The sequence below is a fragment of the Lasioglossum baleicum genome, chromosome 1 (genome assembly GCF_051020765.1).
Source record: "Lasioglossum baleicum chromosome 1, iyLasBale1, whole genome shotgun sequence".
NCBI lineage: Eukaryota > Metazoa > Arthropoda > Insecta > Hymenoptera > Halictidae > Lasioglossum > Lasioglossum baleicum.
Genome location: NC_134929.1, coordinates 12828279 through 12854618, shown reverse-complemented (window position 1 = coordinate 12854618; position 26340 = coordinate 12828279). Strand labels below are relative to the sequence as shown.

Below are 26340 nucleotides of genomic sequence, written 5' to 3'. Positions count from 1 at the left end.
TCGGATGTCGACTAGAATAATTTACCTTGCTTGTGCCTCGTCTAAGCTCTGGTCGGTGATGTTCATGATTTGCTGAAGGATCTCGCCAATATCCTGTTTCCTGGCGTCCGCAGCAGGATCAGGGCCCTGCGTCGCGGTTGCGTCGACGGGCCCCATGCTTCCGTATCCGCCGGTGTTTTGGGCCCCTTGTCCCTGATTACCACCCATCAGACCAACACCTGATCCACCGTGTTGCAGCATCCTGCTAGTTTCATCCATCAACCGTGGACCGCAGCGATGGTATGTTATCCCCCTCCTTTTTTTATTTTATCTCTTCTATTCTCGTATATATATTTCTCTCGGCCTCTCTCTCTTCCTCGGTTCTCTATTCTTCTACTTAAGTTTCCTCGTTGTCGACGCAACGTCGAGTTCGTTTACACAGTAGACAACACTCGCGGACTACGGTCTATATATCGTATACCAGGTGTCGCGAAAAAACACGACCATACAAACAACCGTCCCGCTCGTTCACTCTTGAAACGACTTCGACGATTCCTGTGCGTTGTTTGCTTTTCTTTTTTCTGTATACCTTCGATTGAAAATACGTCGCATACACGTGCTCTTTCTCTCTATCTCTATCTCGCTCGTGCGACACTTCGTATATGGAAGCCCCGGGCAGCAGCAGCAGTAGCAGCAACAGCGGCAGGCATGCACATTGTAAAAATATAATCTCTCGTAAATAATGCGAATATCGAATGTGTGATCGTCGGGCGAGAACGGTCCACGAAAACCGCGGAGGGAACCGATGAAACGCGCGGGCACGATATATCGCCACAGTCGTTTTGGAGGTTATGCCGCCGTGGCCTTTGTCTCTTACGTATCTCGTTTGGCGTTTTAACTCGCTTCTCTTCTCGCCTTCTCTTTTTCGATCGGTTCTCTCGGCCGTCTCTCTTTCTCTCTCTCTCTCTCTCTCTCTCTCGCGCACTCCGCGTTCGCGTCTTCGTTTCTCACTCGTGTCTGGTTCTTTATCTCCGTCTCCCGCTGCCTTTCTCGGTGCCCTTCATATATCCTTTTTTATTTTGCTTCGTATCTGCTCGTTCGTGAACACGGACTACCCGAACACGTTCCAGTTTAAAATAATCGTGGTCTCTCTCTCTCTCACTCTCTCTCTGGGTTTACCTTTCCTTGGTATACACGCTAAGAGGATGACGAAAATGGTGCAGCTTCGGACTTGACGGATTGTCGGGTTTTACGTATACGCGGTTTCGTGTCGACGGTCACGGCGTCGGCGGCGGCCGGCCCGCATGCACACTCTCCTTTCACTTGGTCTCTCGAACGCTCGGCAAGGATACTCGGTCGAAGCTGAGGAAAATCGGCGGCGTTCCTCGAGCCATCCGCGCACGGACGACGTCACACACCAACTCTCCCTCCGCCTTAGAAGGCAACGCGCGGACCGACCGTTGTCTGTCGCTCTTTTCACTCTTCTCGGCCGCGAGCGACTGCTACGCTCCTGGCCTGATGCACGCGCGTGTACGTACGTCCGTGTGCGAGGCACCGTGGCCGCTTCGGTGTTTGTGCGTGCGTGCGCTAATCGGCGGCCATAACAGCCGCCGTCGGCCAATCAGAACGCCCGACTCATCGCGCTCCTCGTCCGACCAATCCACTTGCTGAGCTCTCTCTCTGTCTCACGTGGATTGTCCGCGTGCGCATCCACTTTATTTACGACGCGACCTCGCCGCCTTTTCGTAGCCGCGTCTTCCTTAACCTGTATCGCAGACACCTCTCGAATCTCGAATCTCGATTAGCTTCCAACACCTGTTCCTCGAGAAACCACACCGTGTGGAAATTCTGATCGCAGTCCTGTCAGAATATCCTTCGAACCAACCGACCACGTCCTTTACGTGTTATTATCACAGGCGCAAACTCCGCCCATTTCTACTTCTTTTTTTTCCATCGCCGTTGCCGTTCGATTTCGCACGCGTGCACGTTGTTCCCGCGCGAAAACTTGCCGAAAAAATAGCCGAAACTGAACGGTTCAGTGCGATCTCGCCTACTTTGCGAACACTGTGCAGGTAAAACAAGGAGACTTTGGGCTCGAGAAATGTAAATTACGACCCGTCAGTGCGCAGGCCCGTACCGCAAATATGGCTGCACGGTCGGCCATTTTTGTTGCGCGGCAAAATATGAACAGATGATTGTAACATTCGATTATCCTTGCTTTTAATTACGTTCTCGCTTGAAATTAACTTCTTCAAGTCTCTACGTATGATGGTTATTATTTAGTCTTGTTTTATCGAAAATTCTAGACGTGATAAAGTAATTTTGCATTACAGTAAAGGTAATTGTCACTCGAAACGGAGAAAGTTATTTTACTATAAAACAATTGCTAACTATGTTTTAATGATTTTTTAAATTGCGGTAGTATTTTAGAATTTTACGAGTTATCCTTACGATGGGAGCACTTTGAGGTTGCGTTTCAGTGACATCTACACGCCATACTTGTACCGTACAAATTGTACGGTACTGTGCACCGCTTCGGAGCGAGGTTCGTTTGGGTTCGTTCCTCAGCAGACTTTTTAATAAATTGTGATATAAACAACGAATTTTTATTTGTATGTTGTAGACATTGTATCATCGTACAATATTTTCTTACGGTTGATGGGACAAAGTTATATTGGTACAAAAGTTTACGGAATGAAACGTATACCGTGCTCGTGGACGATATAACCAACAAATGAAACAAACAACGCGAGCATAACACAGTGCCAAAACGAAAGAATATTTTTATTTTGTACTGGAACACTGTGAAAAGTTTCATACCAATATGGATCATGAAAAGTATTACGATATAAGAGGTGATTCATATGTGATACATTTCCCGAATTTTAATGGATTAAGTACAGACGAAGTCGAGAGGATGTTTTCCGTTTATGGGCCTATGTCTGTAGATACTAAGGGTCAATATAGTTTATGTTTCATACGATATAAAAATTTAGAAGACACCATAAATTGCCTGAATGGCTTTAAGAATCATAAGTCTATTAAGATATTACAACATAAAAACAAAACTAGCAACTCCACAAAAAAAAATTGCACTAACAAAAAACAGAAAACGAACGTACCTAGTCTCTTCGATACTAAAGAGACTGATCGAGAAGAATCCAGCAACAAATTTCAAAATGGCAAGCAATGTCATTTTAATGATCCAGTTGATGGAAGAGACAGTGATCATAACTCTTCTACTGCATCGATTTCAAGTTTCGCACAACTGTTGAAGATGAAAAAGATAATCAAAAAAAGGACCAGCTCTGTGGCCAGCTCTGAAATTTCTGACAGTTATTCAACAAAAATGGTGAATTCTCATAACGAAGATGAAATTCCTTCTTTAACCTATAATAATAAAAAGACAACTGTTGAAGCTCAAGAAGTGATTATAGCAAATATTCATCCCGATTTAGGGGTACAGGACATATTAACTCTTTTCAAAGATTATCATCCAATATGCATGACTTTTATAAAGCAAGTACCAGACACTGAAATAAGGTACTGTCATGCTTACTTCATGTCAGCCAGGGATGCATTAGCAATTGAAAAGAAATTTGACAAGTATCTGTTGCGTGAGCATGTCCTTATTGTTTTAAGACCACAGATGTTAATTGAGGAAGCATTTTTTATGTAAATGTGCGATATTAATTTTGAATTCCTCCGTTTAACTAATCTTTTTAATTAGACAGTAACATCTCATTGTGCGTTTCTCAAGTTAATACAAGAAATATTTAATTTGTAAAGCATTGTATTAAGTGATGTATTCCATTATAATTGGTTTCTCAGCCAGAGATGCATTAGCAATTGAAAAGAAATTGTACAAGTATCTGTTGCGTGACCATGTCCTAATTGTTCTAAGACCACAGATGTTAATGTAGTATGTTAATGCATTTTTTATGTAAATGTGCGATATTAAGTTGCGACATTAATTTTTAATTCCTCCGATTAACTATTCTTTCTAATTAGACTGCGTTTGTGATTTTTCTCGTATTTGTTAAATTTATTGTAACATCTCATTGCATGTTGTTCAAGTTAATACAAGAAATATGTAATTTGTAAAGCGTTGTATCAAGTGATGTATTCCATTATAATTGATTTCTTTTTGAAACGTTATCTACAATCAGTGTCCTCACGCTAATTTTTAGCCTGGATTAGAACCTACATCATTTTTCGCATGGATCAGAACCTACATCATTTTTCACATGGATCGGAGCATACATAATTTTTTAACATAAAAATAGCATCCACGCTGGCATGATTTAGAATCCACTGACTTCTTCAAACGTCCAATAATGAAATTAGGGATTTGTTTACTTTCAATTCCTTCTAAACCCCGTGCGTGAGCACAAAGCCCCTTATTTTGATATTAGATGGCGCAACAGACATTTTTAACGTTTTCTCATTGGAATATGAATTGAAGATAATAACAGAGAGATATTAATAATCAAGAGCTTTATTCTAAAGTTGGACATTTTATAAGCACTAGCCTAGTAATTGAATTGTGTGATAATTAGAAACACGCAAGGTGCCAGTTGTTTATGAGTTTGCGCAGTAGAGTGCAATTTCTAACCTATTCTACACGATCTCCGGTTTTTCGAAGGTGGAAACGTGTCTATTTGTGACTCTGTGTGTTATTTACTTTGTTGTTATACACGTGCGTTGCAACAAATATGCAGTTGAAGATGTCAAAACCATTTGACAAGAATCTAGTCAGACGATTGTTGGAACAAGAAAACGAATTTATTACAAATATATTTTCGAAAACTCCTTTTCCTCAATCAAAAATAGGTAAAAATATAAAACGATAGCATAACCTTAGAAATCTATACAATGTTTATTACGATGACAGAAACAAATGTTTATTCATTTCAGACGAAAACAGTAAAGTCGTAACACGTAATGTCAAAACCATGTCGAAAGGTAGGTTCTCTGTAACATTTAAATATCCGATTCTCGTATCGTTCGTTATTTGCCGATTTTGATTGTTTTTTTTACCAAAGCTAAAGGTTTTCCGAAAACCATCGGAAAAGCAAAAAGAGCGAATACATTTGAGGAATTACACGCGAAACTCGAAGGTTTGAAAAACGTGAAAAGATTGGGGTACAAAGATAAAAATTTGAAGAAAAATCTAAAGAATAAAATAAAAAAAATTTCGAAAAGAGAAGAGCGCATAATGCAAAGAAAAATGGTGAAAACGGAGCAAAATGCAACCAGAGGGTCTAAAATCAAAAAGGAGGATGGCGAAGTGCCAAAGATTCCCAGGCCTAAGCCTGTATTTAATTCAGAAGGAAAAATGGTGTTTAGCAAGTTTGATTTTTCTGAAATTGGAACTAAAAAGAAACCACCCAAGAATGCAAAGGATCCAAAGAAGATTTTGCTCCAACTAAAACAGAACAAAGAGAAGTTGAAGGAAATGGAGCAGTCGGGTGAAACAGAGAAGGCTCAAGAAATGAAAGAGAAGCAAGCATGGAACGCTGTTTTAGCGAAAGCTAGTGGAGAAAAAGTAAATGGAAAACATTGGAATAAATTTGCGTCTATTCGCAGCTTTGTATCTGTGTATCTATATCGCTCTATTCTTTTTAGGTGAAGGACGATCCTGACTTGTTAAAACGAACGATAAACAGAAAGGAACAAAAAAAGAAGCACAGTACCAAGAAGTGGGATTCGAGGCTAGAGAACGTTCAGAAGGGAATTCGGGAAAGGCAGGAGAAACGGCAAGAGAATATCATGAAGAGGAAAAAGGACAAAAAAGTGAACAAACTCAAAAAGGCTGCTAAAAGGGGACGAGCGACACCTGGATTTTAAATAACTGGACCGTAGTGGTGTAGTCATTTATCCTGGAAGACTTTCACGTGTATTACTATACACACTGTTCACTGTGCGTAATTTACTTTTAGTTTATTGTGCTCAGGCCTTGGAAGTTGTATGTCGTGAGAATCGTGCGAATGTATACATAATTCGTTTGAACGTAATAGGACAATACACAGAAACATTAAATGATAAGGATTAATTAGTTTAAATGATATAGACACGAGAGTACCGCTGTAATTGGCCCATGCTCGATTGTATATAATACATAGGTTGACGAATTTCGTTCGTGAAATGGACAGTGAATCTGCGTACGCAATACTACTGTTTATAATGCTTTATTTATATACTTTGATCGTTTATTTTTCTTTCTTCCTCTTTTTTGTACACGATGTTAACAAATTTGTATTTACATTAACACACTCGTAGCGTACATGTATTTCGTCATGTAAAAAGCGGGGTAGCTATAGCGTGCTTGACAAGTATGCCGGTAAAAAATGTAGTTCCTTTACGTCGCGCGGCTCGGACGCGTTTATACAGTTTTGATAGTTTATTCTTTCTCTGTTTCGCAGTGTGTATATTCTTTGAAACTAGTTCATGTTGTGGCACTTTTTTTTAGTACAGTCCAGTGGTTTGCGAATCGAACGCAGACAAATCTTGACTCTCTCTCTCTCTCTGTTGAAGCGGACACGTTCGTTGAAGTGTTCAGTAGATGATCGGTAGGTCGAGGACGAGAGCTTCGATGTAGCCGCCCTCATTAACCTCCTGCTAGGTGTCTCCGAGAACCGACGTCACAGAATTCGCGTGCGTCAAAGCCGTCCACAATGGACTGTGATCTACAGGCAGTGGTACCGCTGATTTCGCTGGTCGGGGAGACCTGAAAAACAAAATGATTGATCATTAGAAAATGGTGCATTCATTTTCGAAAATATTGACGTAGTCTTTCTACTCTTAACGTCTATGAAAAAACACCTGTTGTATTCTTTTACGGTCTCGTTAACACGTTAACTGTCACGTTGATACGTGGGTGACATAGAAATTAATTTTTATTACAATATATTGGAAAGACTTTTTATTGGAGAATGCAGAAGCTCTAGTAGATCACGTAGATCTACGTGTTAAAGCGCTCTGATTCATCGTAATTAATTGGTGGATAAGATTAGTATTTCTGTTCGCGAGAGAGAAAAATGTCTCTATGTTTCTTGGATGTCAATAAATCCTGCCTATTAGTTTGAAAAAATATTTGACAGATATACTGTTTATTAACAAAACAGCCCTCAATAGTATATGTATATATTTCCTTTAATATCTTTTGATATCTTCAATATCTCTGTAATTAAATGGAGTAAAACGAAAAATATTTTAAACGAGTCTTTCAAAAATTATTTATTTAAAAAATGTACCGAAAATTTTGTTATGGAGATGCCAATGCCAGTGTCTCGTCAAAGTGGGAATCCCCTAATTTCCGACAGAACGTGATCCGATGTCGGCAATGTAGGAACAGTTCAGAACATGCGTTCGCAGTGAAATTTCGCTCGATATCGTCGTATCAGCAGAAGGAAAGCTAGATTCCTTGGCACTCTATGCTTTCGGCGGGTCGTTTAAAAGATATTTGCGGCTAAAGATGAATTATGATTTACTGGTGTTAGAGGACGTGAGCAAAAGTTCAACCTGGGCGGTACCAAAACTGGATGCTAGTCTGGACTGCTGAGTTCTAGTGCGGTGCTCTGTTCAGGATCCGATCTCTCTTCAACCACCGTATCCAATTCCAATGACGGAAACGTGCGGGAATCTCGATCGCTTCGTAGCGACACCGCTCTCGTTGGACGGTCAATTCCCACTGTTACACAGAAATTAAATTATAATTACCCGTGGAACAGAATACTTCATCATGTTGACTGTGCAAATTAATTCGCTGCCCCCTGTCGTTCGCAGAAAACCAAACTTATTCTGAGTGGAGTTTCTGGCACTTTATAAATGTCTTCAAATGAATGACGCCGCACTTATGTTTATTATGAATAGACTGCGGATTTTTATACAGAACAAAAATTGTCTGCATTGATTGCAAGAGACAGGAACCAAACCAGACGGAATCTAATTGTTTAGCTGCGAAGGCCACGAATTAATTTGCACCCTAGATGTATTAAGAAGAACTCGAATCATCAAGCAAACCCGCGAATAAAAGCGCGAGAACGCAGCAGGAATACTAATTGCACTCGAACGTACACAGAGCGGAGTATTTAAAACAGGTCACCTGAATATTTCGCTTGTTATCGATGATGGGAGAAAATGAATCTGGTGAAACTCGTCATTGTAGTTGACCTTGAACGACCTCTATAATATAGATCATTGCATTCGTCTTGAAACGCTCTGTCATAATATAAACAAAAGAATCTTTTCATTCTATTAACTCTGCATGTGATATAAGGCCAAATATTTGTTTAAAAAAGTATGACACAACATTCACATGTCTTTTGGGTATAAACTTCTAGTTTATACACATATGAAAAAGTGATATTTTATTTAGTTGCGATTAATGCCAAGCTAGAGCAGAAATATATAAAAATGAGACTTGAAATTGACGTTGGTTAGGGTCCACAAAATTAGATGTAGATAAATTGCAGACTCCAGGAAACCAAATAATGTTCATCGGATGCAATTGTTTTCATCATCGACAGCAAGCGAGATGTGACCCATCTCAAATGCCGCACCCCGTGCGAAAACGATATAAGACTGCCGCGCTATTATGGTAGTTAGAATACAGTCGTATGCGAGATAAAGTGAAACGTACATTGCCAGGCTTGCAGAGCGAATTTCGAGTCGAGGTTCAGCTACATGCGGATCACCATATCGATTAATTTGATTCATGCTTTTGCATCGGGAACACGAAGAGTTAGAAGCTGAAAACGTATAGCGAAGGGCTCAGGCCCACGTAGATCCGGTTCAACCACGACGAACGCATTTCGATGCAGATCAGCGCCGATTCACCGCGACCAATCATCTCTCGCCACGGCTATTAATTCTCGTTCTCTCTAATGCGCGTTCCTTTTCGGCTTTCTGGTGAAATTTTAATTAAATTCTATGCCGAGTATGCAACTGCAGCAGCGGCGACGGCGGCGGGCAGAATGCATGTGCATTTAAGGAAAACGAACCGCGCCGGTTCTCAGAAAATTCTAGCGTCTCTAGAGACGAAATCAAGCAACAAACCAGGATGAAAATGCTTTACCTAAATCCTCTTTAGACGCTGCGCTTGACGGGATAGAATGAAATAAGGGACATGTATTTTAGTTCTTTCAGCATCGATAACTGTTCATTACAGCATTGTTAGTTATCGGAGTCCATTTTACCGGTTTAAATCAACGTTGTAAATGGTTTTTTCGTTTATAGAAGCATTGGTTTATATTAATTAATTCTCGTTGATCGGAAGTAGCAGGGTTTCAAACGATTCCACAAAACACTGTGTAGAACTGTTATTTATTCAAGTTCTGATTAAAACAGTTAGAAATAACTTTTATACGAAATAGGTTTTTCCATCTGCTATCTATTTTTGTTTGCATATATCGATGCTGAGGCGGTTCTAAAATCGCTTCTCGTCTATTTTCTGCAGTAAAGTTTATTCTGAACTCCCACTACTCGTCAATGAAGTATAACATGGTCGACCAACACGACATTCTATTGATTCGTTTATTTCTATATATATAGAGAGAAACACAGCAAAAATATGTTACGAATGTCGATATGATCCATTCAGTTGGTTATACACGAGAGGAAATAAAAATTGAAACTTCCATTTTTTATTCACTTCCTAGTTCCAATAATATAATATATCAACATGAAAAATGCGTAGCTGCTTTATTCATTTCAATGATTTACTAGAAATCAATACCGTGGTTAAATATTTCTTCTTATTCTGTAATAATTTTGTAAAAACCGTGCATGCATGCAGTGATCTGCAGGTACAGTAATTCGCGGTATCAATTACGCAAACATCGATACAGGAATCCATCCTGGAACCGATTCAAAACCGATAAGGAACCGAAAAAGTGGCTGGGAAGGATAGCAGCTGGAAATATCACGTCTTCGTGAAACTTATTCGGAATAATGGCTCTTTACAACTGGACTGCGGATTTTTATGCAAAACAAGAATTGTATGCATGGTACAGAGATTCTACATAGACATTTATTTCTTATTATTATACTGTACATTAATATACTGTATCGCTTTTATTTAAATGAACATAAGGATTATTCCACAGCACGTAATTCAATGAATTTAATCGAAAAAATGGACGATTATCAGTTGCACGATTTAGTAAAGAATAGTATGGCAGTTTATGAACAACCAACAGTATCTCTAATATTTTTAACGTTTTCACCGGTCCGCAATCGGTGTACTCACTTTTATCACCAGTGCATCAAATCCGCAGTTCGTTCGCAGCCATTCCAAGAGTCTCGGTCGATATCATAACAGCTTTCCGAGTCTCGCTTAAGCGTCATAACAGTATAAGTTTACGATCTTTTAACCGGTCCGCGTATCGCGTCGATTGCTGAAAAAATGGCGGAGGAATCGTGTTTTATTTATCGCCGGGCATTATCGAAACGATAAAAACGGCATCGACGATCGCGTCAAGATCATTGTGTCCGAAGTGCCACGCGAACCTAGATGAGGCACCGATGATCAAGATTTATAGGAAACCGATAAAAGCGCTCGCGGCCTCCGACGCGATGCGACGCGTCGTTTACTTTCGCAACACGGCTCGGAAGAAGATTAAACATTTTCGTTTCGTCGACGGATACCGCGTTTGATCGTAGTATGTATCGCGTTTGAATTTCAAGCATTTCGGAATCGACGCATGAACCGGGATATTCAGGCCGACATTCAATCTGGTTTAATGCCCCTTCCGCTCTCTTTATATGTTGATATCGCGGCCCGTGCATCCGCACGCGTTTATGTGCACATGCGAGCGCCATTTACGGAATCGTCGACGAGCGCAATGCTACGAATTTGCACGCATTCAAGCGCACGTGGATGTTCCGAGGCGAGTGAGTACGAACGCGGGACCACGGAAGCTGCTCAGGTTGTTAATGAGGTCGGGGGTGCTAAAATACAAATATCCCGAGACCGCTTTCCATCGTCATCGCAAAACGTAAGAAGACGTTTTAATACGTTCGCTACCGTCAGTTTCGTAGTTTACTTTAGCAGAATCAAATTATTTTTATATAAGGGACCGTCGTAAAGGGGTTGGCACACCGTGTAAGTTGGTACAGTGCTTTTTTCCACATTAACGCACTGGAAACACCAAGGTCATGGTTGTCAACTTTATTTCTGTTTATAAACAAACTTTTCACGAGCTTTAGAAGCAACAAGCCATTTTCAGTGTAGCTTTGCCAAGCAAACGCTAAAAATATGTACTAACAATAAGAAATAAATACTCAATATACATTGAATATAATGCGTTTTGACTTCATTTCTAGACTTACTTTTCAGAATTTTTTGGGTGTCCAAACTTACATGACAAAATCTCTTTCTGCCGGAAACATTGTCTTCAGGAAATTGGCTATAACTCTTTATTCTGCAGCGAAAATATAACTGGCAACTATACCTTTCCAACGGTATTTGTTTGCGTAATTCTCATCTTGTGAAACTTTATAGCTAAAAAACAAGACGACAGTCCCTTACTTATTCATTGAAACTCATAGCACGCAGCGTAATATTCAGACAGTCCATCATTTTTTTCTAGTAAATTGTTTTAGCATTTCACGAGGGAGTATTACGATGTATTTAATAAAACATTTTTGCGATGAAGGTAGCGAACGTGTTGAGGGGGCTGCCTCATGTAAACGCTGAAAGATTGATCGATTTTCATGAATTTTTTCCAAGGTCACAATCATTCAACGTGAACAATCCTCAGCTGCATCTACTTTTCCAAACAGTTTCCATATTCTACACGCATAGCTGTTACAATTCTTTGGAATCTACAAAGATACCATTTCAGAGCTACACGAATTTTGACCATTCCGTACCACCGCGTTATGCGAACTCGAGTTCGGTAAAAGTATCGAACTGGTGCTCTCGGGAACAGTTTTCCTAGACGCAGAAAGTTTTCGCGTTAGAACTCGCATAAAAGGTGGATCTTCACCGTGGCAGAAAGGTAATCGTCGATGAACGAGGGCAAGAAAACGTCGCGTCGCCGTGTTTAAAACTCACCTAAGCGATGTACGGGACTGAAACGAACGAGGCTCAGCGCCCCGTGATCCAAATCGCAGTTTCTCCTCCTGGCTCGTTCCCTCGCAAGCTTCGCTCGTCTCCTCAGGCAACAGATCACCATGAGCGCCAGCAAAGGGAATCCCAGGATGCACGAGACTATCGGTATGATGATGCTCTCTGGAGTCACTGGAAGAAAGCATGATTTTCTTTCTTCTGTTTTCACGCATGATCAAAAGGAATTCCTTTTTTTGCCACATGTAGATACATCGACGCGGTTGAGTTTCACGGTGCCAATTACGTTTCACTGGGTTCCGAATATCGGCGAATAACTTAACGTGCCCGCAGGTGCACGGTTTCCCGGCACAATATGTTGCATCGATCAGCTATGTAGGCAACTGCGGCGTACAGCTCCCATAAGCTAGCCTTGTTACGAGTCGAACGTGCCGGATTCCTCCGAAACACACTTTACTATTGTTTCTAAACTCGCAGATAGAATTAAGGAACAGTATAGGAAAAGTTATTAAATCTCACTACGAACTCAGAAACCTTATTAGATAAATAAGAATATGTACTGCGAAATCTGTTTTATTAAGCAAATGTTACTCACCCACAAGATATAATCCGAAATATAATATGCGAGCGGATCACTAACAATAAGCGAAACATCCGCAAAATCCAACCATTGAAGAATGTGAAAGATAGTTCGGAAGGGAAACAACACCAACTAAACTGTTGTGGATAGGACTATCACAATGGAAGAGTATCACCCGCATAATCCAGTTCGAAGAATTCAATTGGGATATAAAACGAGAACAGCACAATGCAACGAAACTGAACAATGGACCGATAAGCAATAAACTAATGATGCTCCAGCCAGAAGGAAAATAACAGTTTTTTTTAAACAGTTTCTTGATCGCGTTATACATGGATCTACCGTAATTAGAAATTAATTGAAATTTTGATGCTGGATGCCCTCAGGCAGCAGACGTTCTTGAGAACTGTGTAGTTGGCAATGATTCTGTTCATGATTCATTTACGAATTCTTTTGAAGCATAGATACACTGTAATTCTACGGGTACTGCTTCTAGGTACCTTGATCTTCCTGCTGTGTTTACTTAAGTAGTTCTCAGTTTGAATTATTCCACCGAAAGTGATGATCACAAGTTCCATTTTTAGCTGCTCCTAGTCAATATTTCTGTATACAATAACTGTTCTGCAAAGATACAGATACATCTTCAAGAAGTTTAACAATTTTCATTAAATCTATAATCCTAAAAGAAATAGTGATATTTGTTGAAATAAAACAGTTTTGGAAAGAACTCAGAATTGTTGCAAGTTTGTATCTGTTGATACAATATAACGAACTATGTATAAGAGTATGCATCACCAAACGAAATGGCGATCGGGAGTCGAAATGGCGATACGCACGAAGCACGAGTGAGTAGGACGTGAGGGTGAGTTGTACGTCGCCCCGGAATTCAGTTCGACGGAAGAGTCGCTTCAGGCAGGACATACCTGGTATAGTATAGTTTTTATCCGCCGTTTCCATTCACAATAAAGTTTAGTTGAAAGTTACTTATTTCACTAGGCTGCGTCTTTTAATTAAAAAAAAATTAAACCGACTTCGAAACCAACACTAAAAAAATGCGCTAAGAAGTATGAAATAATTTCTATTTAATTTATGTGAATACACACAAACTCAAATACCATACAATCTTTTCGGAGGCGGCGCAAAATTGAAAATTTTTCAAATGACAGATGTTGCTGATTATGATTTCATTGGAATATAGTGAACTTGGAAATCAATAGGTGGGAAGAGAAGATACATTAATATGTGAAAGCATGTAGAAGAATTTAAGGACTTTCATAGTCGAAAATGAGAAGATTGTATTGTATTTAAGTTCGTGTGTATTCACATAACTTAAATGGAAATTATTTCATACTTTTTAGTGCATTTTTTTTAGTGCGTTTCGAAGTCGGTTTAATTTGTTTTTATAATATTTTTTTATTTCACACTTTTTAGTGGAACGTAGAACACCGTAGGATGGTTTTTCGGTCTTATTGGTCATTTGCAATAAAAATTTCGTCCTGATTGGTCCATCCATCCCGGAGTAATCGGTGAACATACATGAAATAATTCGTTTTTCGCAAATAAAATCGTAAGGAATAAAAAAATGCAAAATTTTTTTCACAGGACCACCCCGGGGACATCCTCTACAAGATGTAAAAGGTTTCGTTACGATTGATCCACCCATCTCGGCGTAATCGGTGAACATACATACAAAAAAAAAGGGAAAAAAGGCAAATATATGTAAATCGAATTGAGTAACCTCCTCCTTTTCCGAAGTCGGTTAAAAAGAACTCCACTCCAATCATATTCTTCCACAATATTAACGCTAGAACTGTAGAAGCTGGCAAAATGGCTGAATTTTCCAATTGAATGATCTACGATTATCGAGCCTGCAAAGCTTTACAGAGCCTTATAAAGAAGAAATTTTATTCTTTATAAACTAATATAAAACAAACAATTGCTCTGTAATTCTAGTTTCAACAGATTCTTCTTTTATTATACTATAATACTATATTGGACGGACTATAGTGCAGTCCGGCACACTGTCACGCAAAATTGATTTAGATTTCATACAAAATGGAGCTGTCCCGCTGCTATTCACTCGGTATAACGCGACAGCGACACGTTAATTCGCTCACCTGTTGGATACACTAAAATCGTCGGTCTCTTCGACTGCGGTATAGTTGGCATTGTTGGTCGACCCGCTCTTATCTCGACCGACATGTTCCTCTCGATCTGAAACAGAATTGTTCCGCCGTGTAACCAGGTTGCACACGTTCAATCGCGATTAAAATATCCCGTAATCGAGTCACGCGCTTTGCCGGCTACGTTCGAAAAATATCGGCTTCGTCGCTTCTGGGTGGATCTATGCAAAAAGTATGCGAGCCTCGGCGTCGTGTACGTTAGTCAGCGCGACCCGGTGCTTGCGGAATAAAGCTCGCAGCCTCTGGCGTTTCCCGATTTTCTAATTTTCCTCTTTCCCGCGGCCTAATACCTCGGTCGGCACCGTGGCAATCGCAAACATCAACACTGAATACCAATCTTCTCCTTTGACAATTTTTTACGGCCGTAATTAGTCTGGTTTCTTCGTTACTCCTCTGACGGACGGTTTTTACCTGATTTTTCTCAAATGCATCTGACGAACTCCAGCGAACCTGGATTAACCATCATCCATCGTAACTTCGTAAAAGCTTCACACATTTTTCATTATTTACGCGGAAACAGTGCTGGTACACTGTATGTTGATTCATTATTTGCAAATGAAATGAACGATCTTATTTTAATCTATTGATCTTTATGTGACATAAACATTGACCGAGATAATTCTAACAAACAGGAAGTAAATATAAATGGAGTTAAATAATTCTTAAATTCGTGTAACGTGTTCACAGTTTTATATTTCTTCTATTCATTTTTGGGCCGAACTTTCACTCAGGAACCAAAGATTTTCAACTTTTTTGAATGTAATATAATATAATTCGACGAAAACATGATAAAACTTTAAATTATAGTGCGAGGAATCCAAGTTATTATTGTGTGCAGAGTTTACTCGTTTAAAAGTTATACACGAGTAAAGTTGCTCGATTCGAGACGCGTTTGACAGGTTAGAATGCTTCCATATTGGTTTCCAGACATAAGAGGGGGTATAATGTAGTGAGCGGATGCATGAGGTTTGGGTTAGGTCTTGGATTCCTTGCTCTAGGATTTAAAGTTTTATCATTTTTTCTCGTCGAATTGTATAATATTACATTCAGAGAAGTTCAAAATTTTTAGTCTCCTGAGTGAAAAACTTATTTTTGTCTTAAATGCATGAAATCTGTAGTAAAAAATTAGCAGATACAATTATAACGCTCCAACTATTTTACTAAAAACTTGTATTCCCCGAAGCTCTCGCGCCAAGGTTCCCAATTTAAAAGTCTTGATGTCTCGCAAATTGACAAGTGCAGAACGAAAGTGGACAGAAACTGTTACGGGCAAACATGATCCCGGAGTGGTGCACCTTTTCCCGTGGAAGGGGCAGGGCCTAAGAATAGCCCTTTGTCTCTCGAGGAAAAAAGTCGTGTGATAGCGGAGCGTGTAGTTCAATATTGACACGCGAGAATTGACCTTTCACCTGCTCGAGACGAAAGCGCTATTTGCCCCCGGTTCTTTGTCTTCGCAACCCCAGTTTTCCACCAGTATTCCCCACCCCTGTCCGCTGTGCACGGCCTCCGGAAAGCAATAACGTTAGACGGGTGGCGTCGTCGTCCCGGTGTGAATATCGGGAACGAGTGGAAACGGCATTTTCGAGTCGAGTGCCAGAATTTCCTCGCTCCTGAATTCTTTCCACGGCGAGTCATCGCGGGAGGACTTAATTTCGGGAACATCGGTCCGACTTTGCACCACGCGATCACTATACTCGTGGGCATGAGTCCTCCGTAGGTTCGAACAGGAAATTTTTAATTATCATTTCAACCGACCTAAATTTTATATTCTTTCCCACACTATCAGCCATGCCCCCAGTATGAGCCACTCGATCGTATAACTCTGTTTACGTCGTTTCGTGGTGATAAATAGCAATTATAAGTATAATTTAAGAAATGCTCGATCAATAAATATTAATAGAAGCGAAAAATTGGTGTCTAATTAAACTATAAGACTGAAAAAACCAATTTGTTTTGTGAGTTAAAAGGTCAGTTGAGGTGCATATGCTTTTAGTAAATTTTTATTTCATGTGAAAAGTTAATTACTTTGTATATTTTTATATTTTCATGAATTAACATGAAATAATAAACCAAAAAATGTGAAAAGTTAAATTAATAACTATTAAAAATTATAAAACTTATTTTTTAAAAACTGCACCACCCTAAATGGCTTATACATATATAGAAGTGACATCTGACGTCCTTCATGTTTAAATTTCGTGATATTTTACATTAATTAATTATAATTACGTTACTAAAGTTCTTCTTGAACAAATTACGAAATATTCTGGGTTGAAAGGAATGCCTGGTTTTCGAGTGAAAGCTCCGAGTTCAAAGGGTTAATTTCGATCTTGCGCGTGTTTTAGAAAGTAAGATATTTTGTTCTTTAACGAGGTAATGAATTTTGCTCGACGGTTTCCGATATTTCCGTCCGCCTAGCATCGCAGTATCTCGTCGAACATTGCCTGTATAAATCGTCCTAGATGCGCGTCCTTGCTCGAAAAAAGCTCGGTCGCGTTCACGAGACCCCCGAGAGCCTCGACCCTTATGTAAGAACGCCGAAATCGTCCCTTAAAGTCTTAAAGCGACGGCTTCGAAACAGCAAACAGTTTTCCGTATTCGGAGCAGTCGCGACCTCTAGCTTTCTCTTTTTCTCCTTTGTTCCCCGGCGCGGCGGCGTACTGATTGTTTTAACCATCGAACGATGGAAATAGCTCGACCCGTTTTTCGATCAAACCTCCCCCACGTACATGTTCCCATTGCACGCGGTCGTTCCTCCGATTCCATTTGACAAGAAAGGCGAGGATTGAAAAACGTAATTAACGATCTCCGTTGAAACTCGAGGCTTGGGAACTTCAACGTTGGAAGTCGGCCAAAGACTTCTTCCTCCGCCAAGCTTTAAAGCACGTTTCGCGCTTCGTACTTCGCTCGAGGATGTCGTAAAAGTTCCAAACCGTTCCGCGGATCTTCCAATATGACTTTTCTCGCATTCGTCGTGGCTCGGATAATTAATTAAAACTCCGCACTAATTGCTCGCGGTGTTTCACGTGGTCGAAATAAACGGCGAACGCTCGTTTCACTTGACACGCTCATTATCACCATTTCGTTCGTTACCCAACTTTATCGTTCAAATATTTTGATAAATCTGTACCTCCTCTGTGAAATACTAAAACGATTTAGCAGAGGAAAGTCATGGACTTCCTTAAATTTTACAGAAAGAAAGTTCACTTAATTTTATTTGGAGAATTTAACTTATTTTTGTGGCAATTTTTATTTGTATATCTCATACGAGGATATGTTGCATTAGAATGAAATAACTAAGAAGATAGCTATCGAAAATTAAAAATATTGTTTTCATCGTGAGTTTGAAAATAGAGTTGGCGAAGTAAAATTGAGAATTTGTCGAATCATAAAATTTCTGACTCGTCTCCGTCGCATTTTCAATCGGAAGAGAGACGCGAATTGAAAAATGCAATTATTGGTTGCAGTTGGAACCCGAGGCTCTTGTATTCAGATGTATCAGCCTTGGAAATCGTCCAAAGACCTTTTCCTCTTCTTCTCCGTGCGCATCTTGGGTTACCCAGATCATCGTAAACATTCGAAACCGTTTCAAACCAGATTCCCGGTTTCGGCTCGCCTTTCCTCTGCAAAGTAGGTCGTCCAATTTTCCGTGAAACGGTATATCCCGGCATATTAAAACCGAGTATTCCAACCTAGGATCGCTAAAACCTGCGCCTACGTCGTCGAGCGAATAGAGGCGGCTCGGAACGCTATTTCCGGAAGCGAAAAGTCGAGTTTGTCGCGCGTTATCGATCTTTCAGGAACCACGAACTTTTCGCGATGTGTTTCGTTATGCAGCGAGAGGATGACAAGCCCCGGCGCAGGCGGAACAGGATGTCCCTTTGAGCCTGGTGTCATCGGAAGCGACTGCATCTTTGCGTTCATCTTTGTAATAATTTAAGTGTTGTCGTTGTCTCTTGTCAGTGCTCAACTGCGATTAGCGAGCAGCTGGGAAACACGCGATGGCATCATTTAAAATCGAACACAGCGTCGACCCAAATTGACACTTGAGTTGGCCACACACGTCTCAACAGTTGTGTTGGCTCTTAATATGAGCACGTATTTTCCGTAAATTTGTTATTTATTAACGAAGTACAGAATTCTATTCAATGTAGTTCCACAATTTAATTTAATGCACGGGATTCTATTCAACCAGTCGTACAATTTAATATAAAGTACAGAATTCTATGTAATCAGCTTTATAACTTCTGACTGCAAGTGCATTAAAATAGTTAATACAGCAATATTCGTGAATTCATACAATGTCTTCACAGTTCTGTATTTCACCAATATAGATTTTCGCGATAAGAAATAAAGGATCTAAACAATGTGAACAGTTTCGAAACATCTCGCGCAGAAGCGAGAAGTATCAGCGATTCAGGCAGAAGATTTATGAGCACGAAGGATTACAGGAGATCTCAAAGTGTTTCAGACGCCACTACGAGCCCATGATACGAGTCGGACCCTATGTTTCGGAATGAGTAGGGGACAAGGACCACAGGCAAGGTTATCCAGGGTGACCAGCTTAGATAAATGGTAGCGTCGCCATTTAATCAGATCACAGAGCCTAGTTCATCAACGACGACCTCGTGCTTGACATTTGCTGTCGCTCAGGAGGGTTCATATAGTACCCTACGTTTCTGCACGAATATGTGACTGGGAAACTTTATGAGCGTACAGCTGGAAGAGGTATATTCGGTCTACGTTACCGGCGTATCGAGGCCACGTACATCGCAAAATTCGCGTGGGTGTTCGCAGAGGCTGCGAATTAACCGGCAGGCGCGTTTCCGGGGTTGCAAAGAGCGTTCCATTTGGGGGTCGCGCAACAACCTGGAAACGCACACACTGGCCCATTGGTTTTGAAACACGAGCCTCGGCTGCGGCTGTGTTGCCGTTACCGTTTCTGTTTCTGTTGGCGAATTCCCAGACCGTATGCACGTGTGGAAGCGCAGACGTTTCTCTGCCGCTGTCGATTCGCGAAACTTGCACGGCCTGTACAAGCAATTACCGAGCAATTCCGCAGTCGATGTTTGAACGCCGGAATCGAAATCGAAAATGAAAATTTTAACGCTGCTCGACTTTCGTTCGTACCAAGTGCTACCCTTTGCGGGCAATTTTATTGCCACGCTTATATTAGCTTGCCGAGTTGTCGTTGTGGTTGTTGTTGTAGGCGTCAAATCTTGTCATCGAATTTTCAACCACTTCCCAATGAGCTATTAAAAAACAAATTTAAAAAAATTGTGCGTTCAGGAGAAAAAAATGATTTTAATATTAACCGTCACACCTCGTCGCGCGACACTCATCGCGTTCAGCGATCCCCACTCCGCGCGACAGCGCTCCCTACTCCACTACGCGTTCCCACTCCGACTCATCCCCACTCCACTAACCCATTTCGCGCCGAAGGAGCTCAGTCAGTATGGTGTTCCGTTTATTCAGTTCCATTTCGGACAATTTCGGACTCCATCAAGAGGTTCCATCTTGGAGTCATCCCCTCATTCTATCTCGCGTATTTCCATATCTTGCGTTTCTATATCTTACTATTTTATTCCAGTATTACTATATCTTGCGTTCCATTTAAAAAAGATTAAAAAGTAGAAAATAAAAAATATATAAAAAAAACTTTTTAAAAACCACGCTTACATTAAAATGCACTACAAAGGAGAAAATAATTTTTTTAGACATTAGTGACTATAAATAAAAGTGTGGATCGCCCACGATGATTACGTCAATATAGTTTAGCGCTCCATGCTTTTATTTATAGTCACTAATGTCTAAAAAAATTATTTTCTTCTTTTTAGTGCATTTTAATATAAGCGTGGTTTTTAAAAAGGTTTTTTTATATATTTTTTTTATGCGCGAATTTTCACAGTGGCGGAAAAAGGAGATTATAATCAGACTACGGACCTGAAAAAATTTATAGAGGAAATTTCCAATTGAGAAAACGTAAATATGAATTTAAGAATGTTCCTGTAAATTATTTTCGGCACATTAAACGTTTAAAAGTTTGTAATTATAATTATAAGACATTATGCGCGAAAGGAGGAAGAAGATTTTTGTGTACAGTTTATATATCCGCAGGACTACTTCCTTTTATAGAATGGTGCATGTGCAATCAATACGTGCCCACGATACTGTGTCTTCATTTTATTCGGCCCGCAGACGGCTCATCGATAGCATAAGCGGATTCTAAATCGGGCAGGCTCGAAAGTTAGTCTTTGACCTTTCAGTTAGGCCCGTCGAGAGGGGAACGAAACTCGTTAGAATCACGTAAGTTGCGATTTCACGCGGTGGCTCGGTTGGAAAGGCCTCGATCGATGTTTTAGATAGCCTGGGAGCGGTCGAACAGTCTCGAACGAATACCTTTTAATCGTCCTTCGCGCGTCCTTCTTGCCCGAGGCCATAATTCCAACATACCCGTTCGTTTCGACAGCTTTGATTTGTTACAGTCGCGTGTAATTACGCTAGGAGCCACCGTGAAACCATCCACCGACCGCCGAAAGTCTTCCCTTTCGACGATGCCTATCGATGGAGATCCAACCAGCAGATTGTATTTAGTTGACCCAGTCCCACGAAGATTGCATCGCCAACTGGATTAACCCTTAATTGCAACAGCGAATTTTAACGCGAACCTAGTTCCTTCCTCCTCACCGCGTCTCCGCGCTTTCGTATCGCAGTGAGTGCCACGGGAATTCGCGGGAACGAGACCGCGACTGAGCAAATTTAAATTTTTATTCGCGCAACTGGAAAAACTGGACTTTGTTTTCTTGGTTAAACGAAGGTGCTTGGTTTCTTGCTGTCTTTGAAATTTTGGTGAGCTGCAAAGCACAAAGATAAGCAGTCTAACAAAGAGTCTAATTACTAGACTGCGGATCTCTATAGAATTATGAAGGAATTGTGCAGATGAAATATAAAACAATACAAAATTTTAAAAATCCAAAAGTATTGTTTTGTTGTTTTCAATGTGAAAGAACTACTATCCCAATCAATGCAGAATATTTTTATTTTGTCTACTAATTACCATTGGCACGAGAAGCAAGTTTTTATTGGACGAGCTGAAAAAACTGGACACAAATTGAGCTTTGTCTTCTTAATTATAACAAAGTGACTTTCCAATTTTTTAAAATTTTATAAGCTGAAAACAGAGCAGTATAAATAGTGTAGCAATGTCTCTAATTATCATTGGTTTGAGAAGCAAATTCTTATTTATAGGGCTAGCAAAAGTGGTCACACATAAGGCTTCTTTATTTTCTCACTTAAAACGAAGTGCTTCAACTTTTGCGACCTGTGAAATGTTTATAAGCTACAAGGACGTTAAGAAATCGAGCAAAAAGTATACTCCAATTATTATTGCCTCATCAAGTTCCCGTCGTATAGAATCGCCGAGTTTCATGTCCACAAGTATTTCAGTAGAGTATAAGTGAAATTGAAAAGGAAATTCTTGGTATCTCTTCAGTGTTGTAGATTCCTCAAGGTCCCGAAAGTAAAACGATAGGCACGTTTACCACCGCAGCTCATTTATCATCGTCTCAAGAAGTTCCGCAAGGTGCGCGAAGAGCATCAGAGTCCAGGGTTCATTTCGTCGTACACAGCGTAACAAGTTTTAAGTGGAGCGAGTCAAGCAATCTCGCGGCAGTAGACCGCGATCCAAAGGATTACGGTGAGGGATCGTTGTACAAATTTTCTCTTTCGAGGCATAACCGAACGACACCGAAATTAATTAGCGTTTCCGAGCGTTGATCGAGTGGGTCTATTACCTTAAAGGAAATTGTTGGACGGAAGATTAATCGAGCTGCTCGCCGCGAACAGGGTTTACCGAATAACGGGGGCATTATCGAGGACCGTGGTAAAATCTTGTTAACACGTTAAGTTTTCAGCGTTGAGAAAAAGAGATCATCCTGAAGCGTGCACGAGGTAGTGAACTTTCCGAGTTTGTTTCGGAGAGGACTAAATTAAAAAAATTCTAATTTTATTGAGCCATACACATGTAACTTGCAGCTTTGCCTTTTTATTATTCCAAGGCAAAATGTTACGAAATGACGGAGTTACGCGTGTGTCAATTTGTTAATCTTTTTAAAAATATTTTCAAAATAAAAATTTTCTGCATCGATTATAATGAACGGGAGCCAAATGGAAATTTCTTTGTTCCTTTAATAATTTGAATACGTTAGGATTAATACATGCATACTGTTTTTTAAAAATTGCACCTATTCTCTTTTACCATAAATGCATAATTTAAAGCGATTAATCCTGTTTTACATTTTACTCGTTTTTCTCACGAAATGCACTCTAATCGCGTCGACAAAACCGCTCGGGACTCGGCGGCACTAATATCCGGGAAATTGAAGGAAAACAACGAGACCTGAGTGACAGTAGCAGTCGTAGGTGTTTACGGTACGTGATGCAAAACAACGCGACAGGGGATTGCTTAATCCGAGCACTCTCGCACGAAAGAAGTCCGACGCGATCGATATCCGACGCCGTGTATCACGTTGCGTCCCCGTTGCCACGTCGTCCTCGAGGATTTTACCGGTGGCTCGTTAATTAACCGTTTTATTAATCACCGGGAATCGCCCGACTGATTAATTAATCTCCCTCTTTGCCAGCTACTACCCCTTTAATCTCCCACCGCGAAATCTGGCTCTGACAAAATTAGATTCGAAACAGAAGTATAATTTAGGTAGGAAAAAAGTAATCTCTATCTTGTTAATAACGTTAATAAACTTCAATATCTTGTAGCATTTATCAACAAAGTACTGCATTGCTGTCAGTCACTTATAAAATCGTTGACTGTAAGTGGCTTCTGTCAAATCACTAGATCTTTATGTAAAATAAAAATCGTTTCCATAAATTTTACAACACAGTATGCCCCACGGTGAGGGGGATATTCGTTTCTCTTAGATCGTACAGTTCCAGTTTTCATAGATCGAATATTTATGGTTTAGGAAAGCGTACGTTCAAATAGGATGTAGGATGAAAAATCCATTCGTTTGTTAGCTAAATAAATAATTGCTTAATTGGAATGGAATATAGGTCAAATCATTTTCGATACATATAAGGATTTTTCTACACCCGCACCGAAGCTTAGCATGAATTTTCCATAAAATTGACTGAATATCGCGAGTTAGAACAACCTAGGGCTAGAAATAAAGGCTCGAAAACAATCACGACAGCCTGGGGAGTCAAGATCGTCTCGGAAGAACTAGCCGGTCTCGATTTCCAATTTTCCTGTAAAGGAAACTCGAACGCATCAAAGGCGTCAGGGTTTGCACGATAGAAATTCAATAACAGCACCTCTTCGCAGACATTGTTGGAGCATTCGTAGTTCTCTTTGCCTCCCGAGTAACGCGAGCAGTTCCTTATCTTACGAAAGCACGGCAAATTGCGCGCGAGGATCGAGGATCAAGCGGGAATCCCTGCCGGGCTCGATAGGAATGCGACAGGCTCTACCTTCGATAAACGATCCTTCGATAAATCGTGGTTATCCTTTAATTGAGTTCGGTTCAGTCCATTCAGGGAAAAAGAAGGAGTTCAACGTGTGCGATCGTCATATGGAAAATGGTCATGAGCACCCGTCGTCGGTGTCCGGCGACTCGAAAGTGTTCCTCGTAAGGAATCCGAGTCGAGTTTGCTCAACGAAAAACCACCATTAGCGAGAGGATGGATGGATAGACACGAGAGTTCATCTCGATTATGGTCTCCCGCATCCGCCACGGCGCGACCCGTTTGCGGGATGTTAGACGATCAAAGGACACAATCGCGGATGCGGCTGACACGCCGCCGACAAAGCGCAATTTCTCTCTCTCCCTCCCCCTCTCTGTCCCTTTCGCTCCCACTTGTTACCTTCGATTCGCAAACACTCTGCGATCAAGCACGCCCACGATCACCAGAGCCAGCACGAGTCATTCGTCGACGAACCGCAACTTTGATGATCGGCGAATGATCGTGATTCCTTACCCTTTCATCACGGCAGAGTGCATTAAGGCATATTCTTACTTTCGAGGCCGTTTCTGCGCGATTTTTAGGAATTTTCCGCAGAGAAACTGTTGGATTTATTACATTGGGATTTTGCACGCGTGTTTACTGACATTTGAAGTACACGTGCGATTTTTTTAAAGACAAAATTATCAAAATTACATGAGTTATTATATATTTTTCTTTATTTCTTTATAAGGGAGTGTAGTAAAGATTGGGACATCGTATAAGTTGGGGCAGAGCGTTTTCTCCTCAATAACGCACTGGAAACACCAACGTCATGGTTGTCAACTTTATTTCGGTTTATAAACAAGCTTTTCATGAGCATTAGAAACAACAAACATAAACAAAAGCAAACGCCAAACATACAGGGTGTCCCAGTTTTTTCCGTCCAAACTTTGCCAGCGTGTTCTACCCGCAAAAGTAAGAAACAAATGTTATATGAACATATGCTCTTAAATGTTTTATTAAGGAGTTATAACTAATAATACAAAATGATAATGAACTGGTATTTCGTCGACACAGCGGATGAATGTATTATGAATATCTCTATTTGTGTTTACATAAACTCTTATGTTTATTTGCTGAAGTAGTTGATATCGACATTGATTTCTGCTGAGCTAATAATGTTTAGTACGCTGTACGACTTCATATCGAGATACCGCAAGAATTTTCCAATCGTGAATACGCTGATATGCATTTTATTTATGGTTTTTGTAATGAAAGTGCCCGAGCTGCTGTAAGGGAATATCTGCGGAGAAGAAATCAGTAATACGATAGGGTCAATATTTATTAGATGCCAATCCTGTAATTGTAATAACGGACGTCATTTTGAAATGTTAACTCGTTAATAAAACATTTAAGAACATATGTTCATATAACATTTGTTTCTTACTTTTGCGTGTAGAACACGCTGGCAAAGTTTGGCCGGAAAAAACTGAGACACCCACTGTATCTCCTAAAAAGTTTTTTTTTGTTAACAAGAACACAAATACAAACACAAGAAATTTTGTTTCTACTTATTCGTTTTCAACAGAAAATTGTTCAACCCTGATTGCTTAGATATATCTAATTTGTTGGAAATTTAATGTAAAATATAGCGAGCAACATTATATCTTTGCGTAATTCTTTTTTGCGTAATTCTCATCCTATGTAATTTTCTAGCTAAAAAACAGAACGTGTCCCAACCTTTGCGACTGTCCATTTCGTGTCCAGATAATTTTGGACGACAGCGTAAATCACGAATTTTTCATTTTCTGTGGAGCCGTTTGCAAGATTTTAGAGGATAACAGATAATTGCAAAATTATAATCTGTTTTCGTCGTGAAACCAATAACGGTGGCCGCCGCGCCGCTTGGAAAATGGACACAGAATATTTCTCTCGGAGAAACAGGAGGCTCCAGCGAAAGAGCGGAAAGGATATCGACAGAAGTGAGAGTGGAGGAGGCAATGGAGTCGAATAAGCTTAATGGACCAGTTTCTGTGTCCGATCCTGCAACGAGGACTGCTCTGGGG

At 40.3% G+C, this 26340-nt stretch overlaps 4 protein-coding genes across 8 annotated transcripts in view; 2 read left to right on the top strand and 2 right to left on the bottom strand.

The window, feature by feature from the left end:
- Exd (PBX homeobox extradenticle) overlaps positions 1-2036 on the bottom strand; it is a 68383-nt gene extending 66347 nt beyond the window's left edge. For all 5 annotated transcript variants that reach the window (XM_076430816.1, XM_076430796.1, XM_076430826.1 and 2 more), the window contains exon 1: positions 26-2036. In XM_076430816.1, the coding sequence (XP_076286931.1) occupies positions 26-258 (233 nt within the window). In that variant the 5' untranslated portion in view covers positions 259-2036. The remainder of the gene's footprint in view (positions 1-25) is intronic.
- Positions 2037-2796: 760 nt separating this feature from the next.
- On the top strand, positions 2797-4132 carry LOC143212256 (uncharacterized). Its single transcript, XM_076430871.1, has one exon. The coding sequence runs from the start codon at positions 2804-2806 to the stop codon at positions 3656-3658; it is 855 nt and encodes a 284-aa protein (XP_076286986.1). The 5' UTR covers positions 2797-2803; the 3' UTR covers positions 3659-4132.
- Positions 4133-4185: 53 nt separating this feature from the next.
- Positions 4186-7074, top strand: Surf6 (Surfeit locus protein 6). Its single transcript, XM_076430859.1, has 4 exons — positions 4186-4812; positions 4897-4944; positions 5025-5527; positions 5608-7074. Exons 1-4 carry the CDS (start codon positions 4695-4697, stop codon positions 5827-5829), a joined length of 891 nt encoding a protein of 296 aa, XP_076286974.1. The 5' UTR covers positions 4186-4694; the 3' UTR covers positions 5830-7074.
- Positions 6155-26340, bottom strand: part of LOC143211198 (uncharacterized) — a gene marked incomplete at its 5' end in the record, with an annotated part of 47648 nt that continues 27462 nt past the window's right edge. The window contains 5 exons of the mRNA XM_076428664.1: positions 6155-6709; positions 7236-7672; positions 9059-9081; positions 12041-12226; positions 14750-14846. Of these exons, the coding sequence (XP_076284779.1) occupies positions 7527-7672; positions 9059-9081; positions 12041-12226; positions 14750-14846 (452 nt within the window). The remainder of the gene's footprint in view (positions 6710-7235; positions 7673-9058; positions 9082-12040; positions 12227-14749; positions 14847-26340) is intronic.

Bases quoted from the DNA above. Each gene is read 5' to 3' on its own strand.
- LOC143212256 (XM_076430871.1), top strand. From the start codon at position 2,804: ATGGATCATGAAAAGTATTACGATATAAGAGGTGATTCATATGTGATA.
- Surf6 (XM_076430859.1), top strand. From the start codon at position 4,695: ATGCAGTTGAAGATGTCAAAACCATTTGACAAGAATCTAGTCAGACGA. The intron at 4,813-4,896 runs GTAAAAATATAA...TATTCATTTCAG, and splicing joins TTTTCCTCAATCAAAAATAG to ACGAAAACAGTAAAGTCGTA. The intron at 4,945-5,024 runs GTAGGTTCTCTG...TTTTTACCAAAG, and splicing joins TGTCAAAACCATGTCGAAAG to CTAAAGGTTTTCCGAAAACC.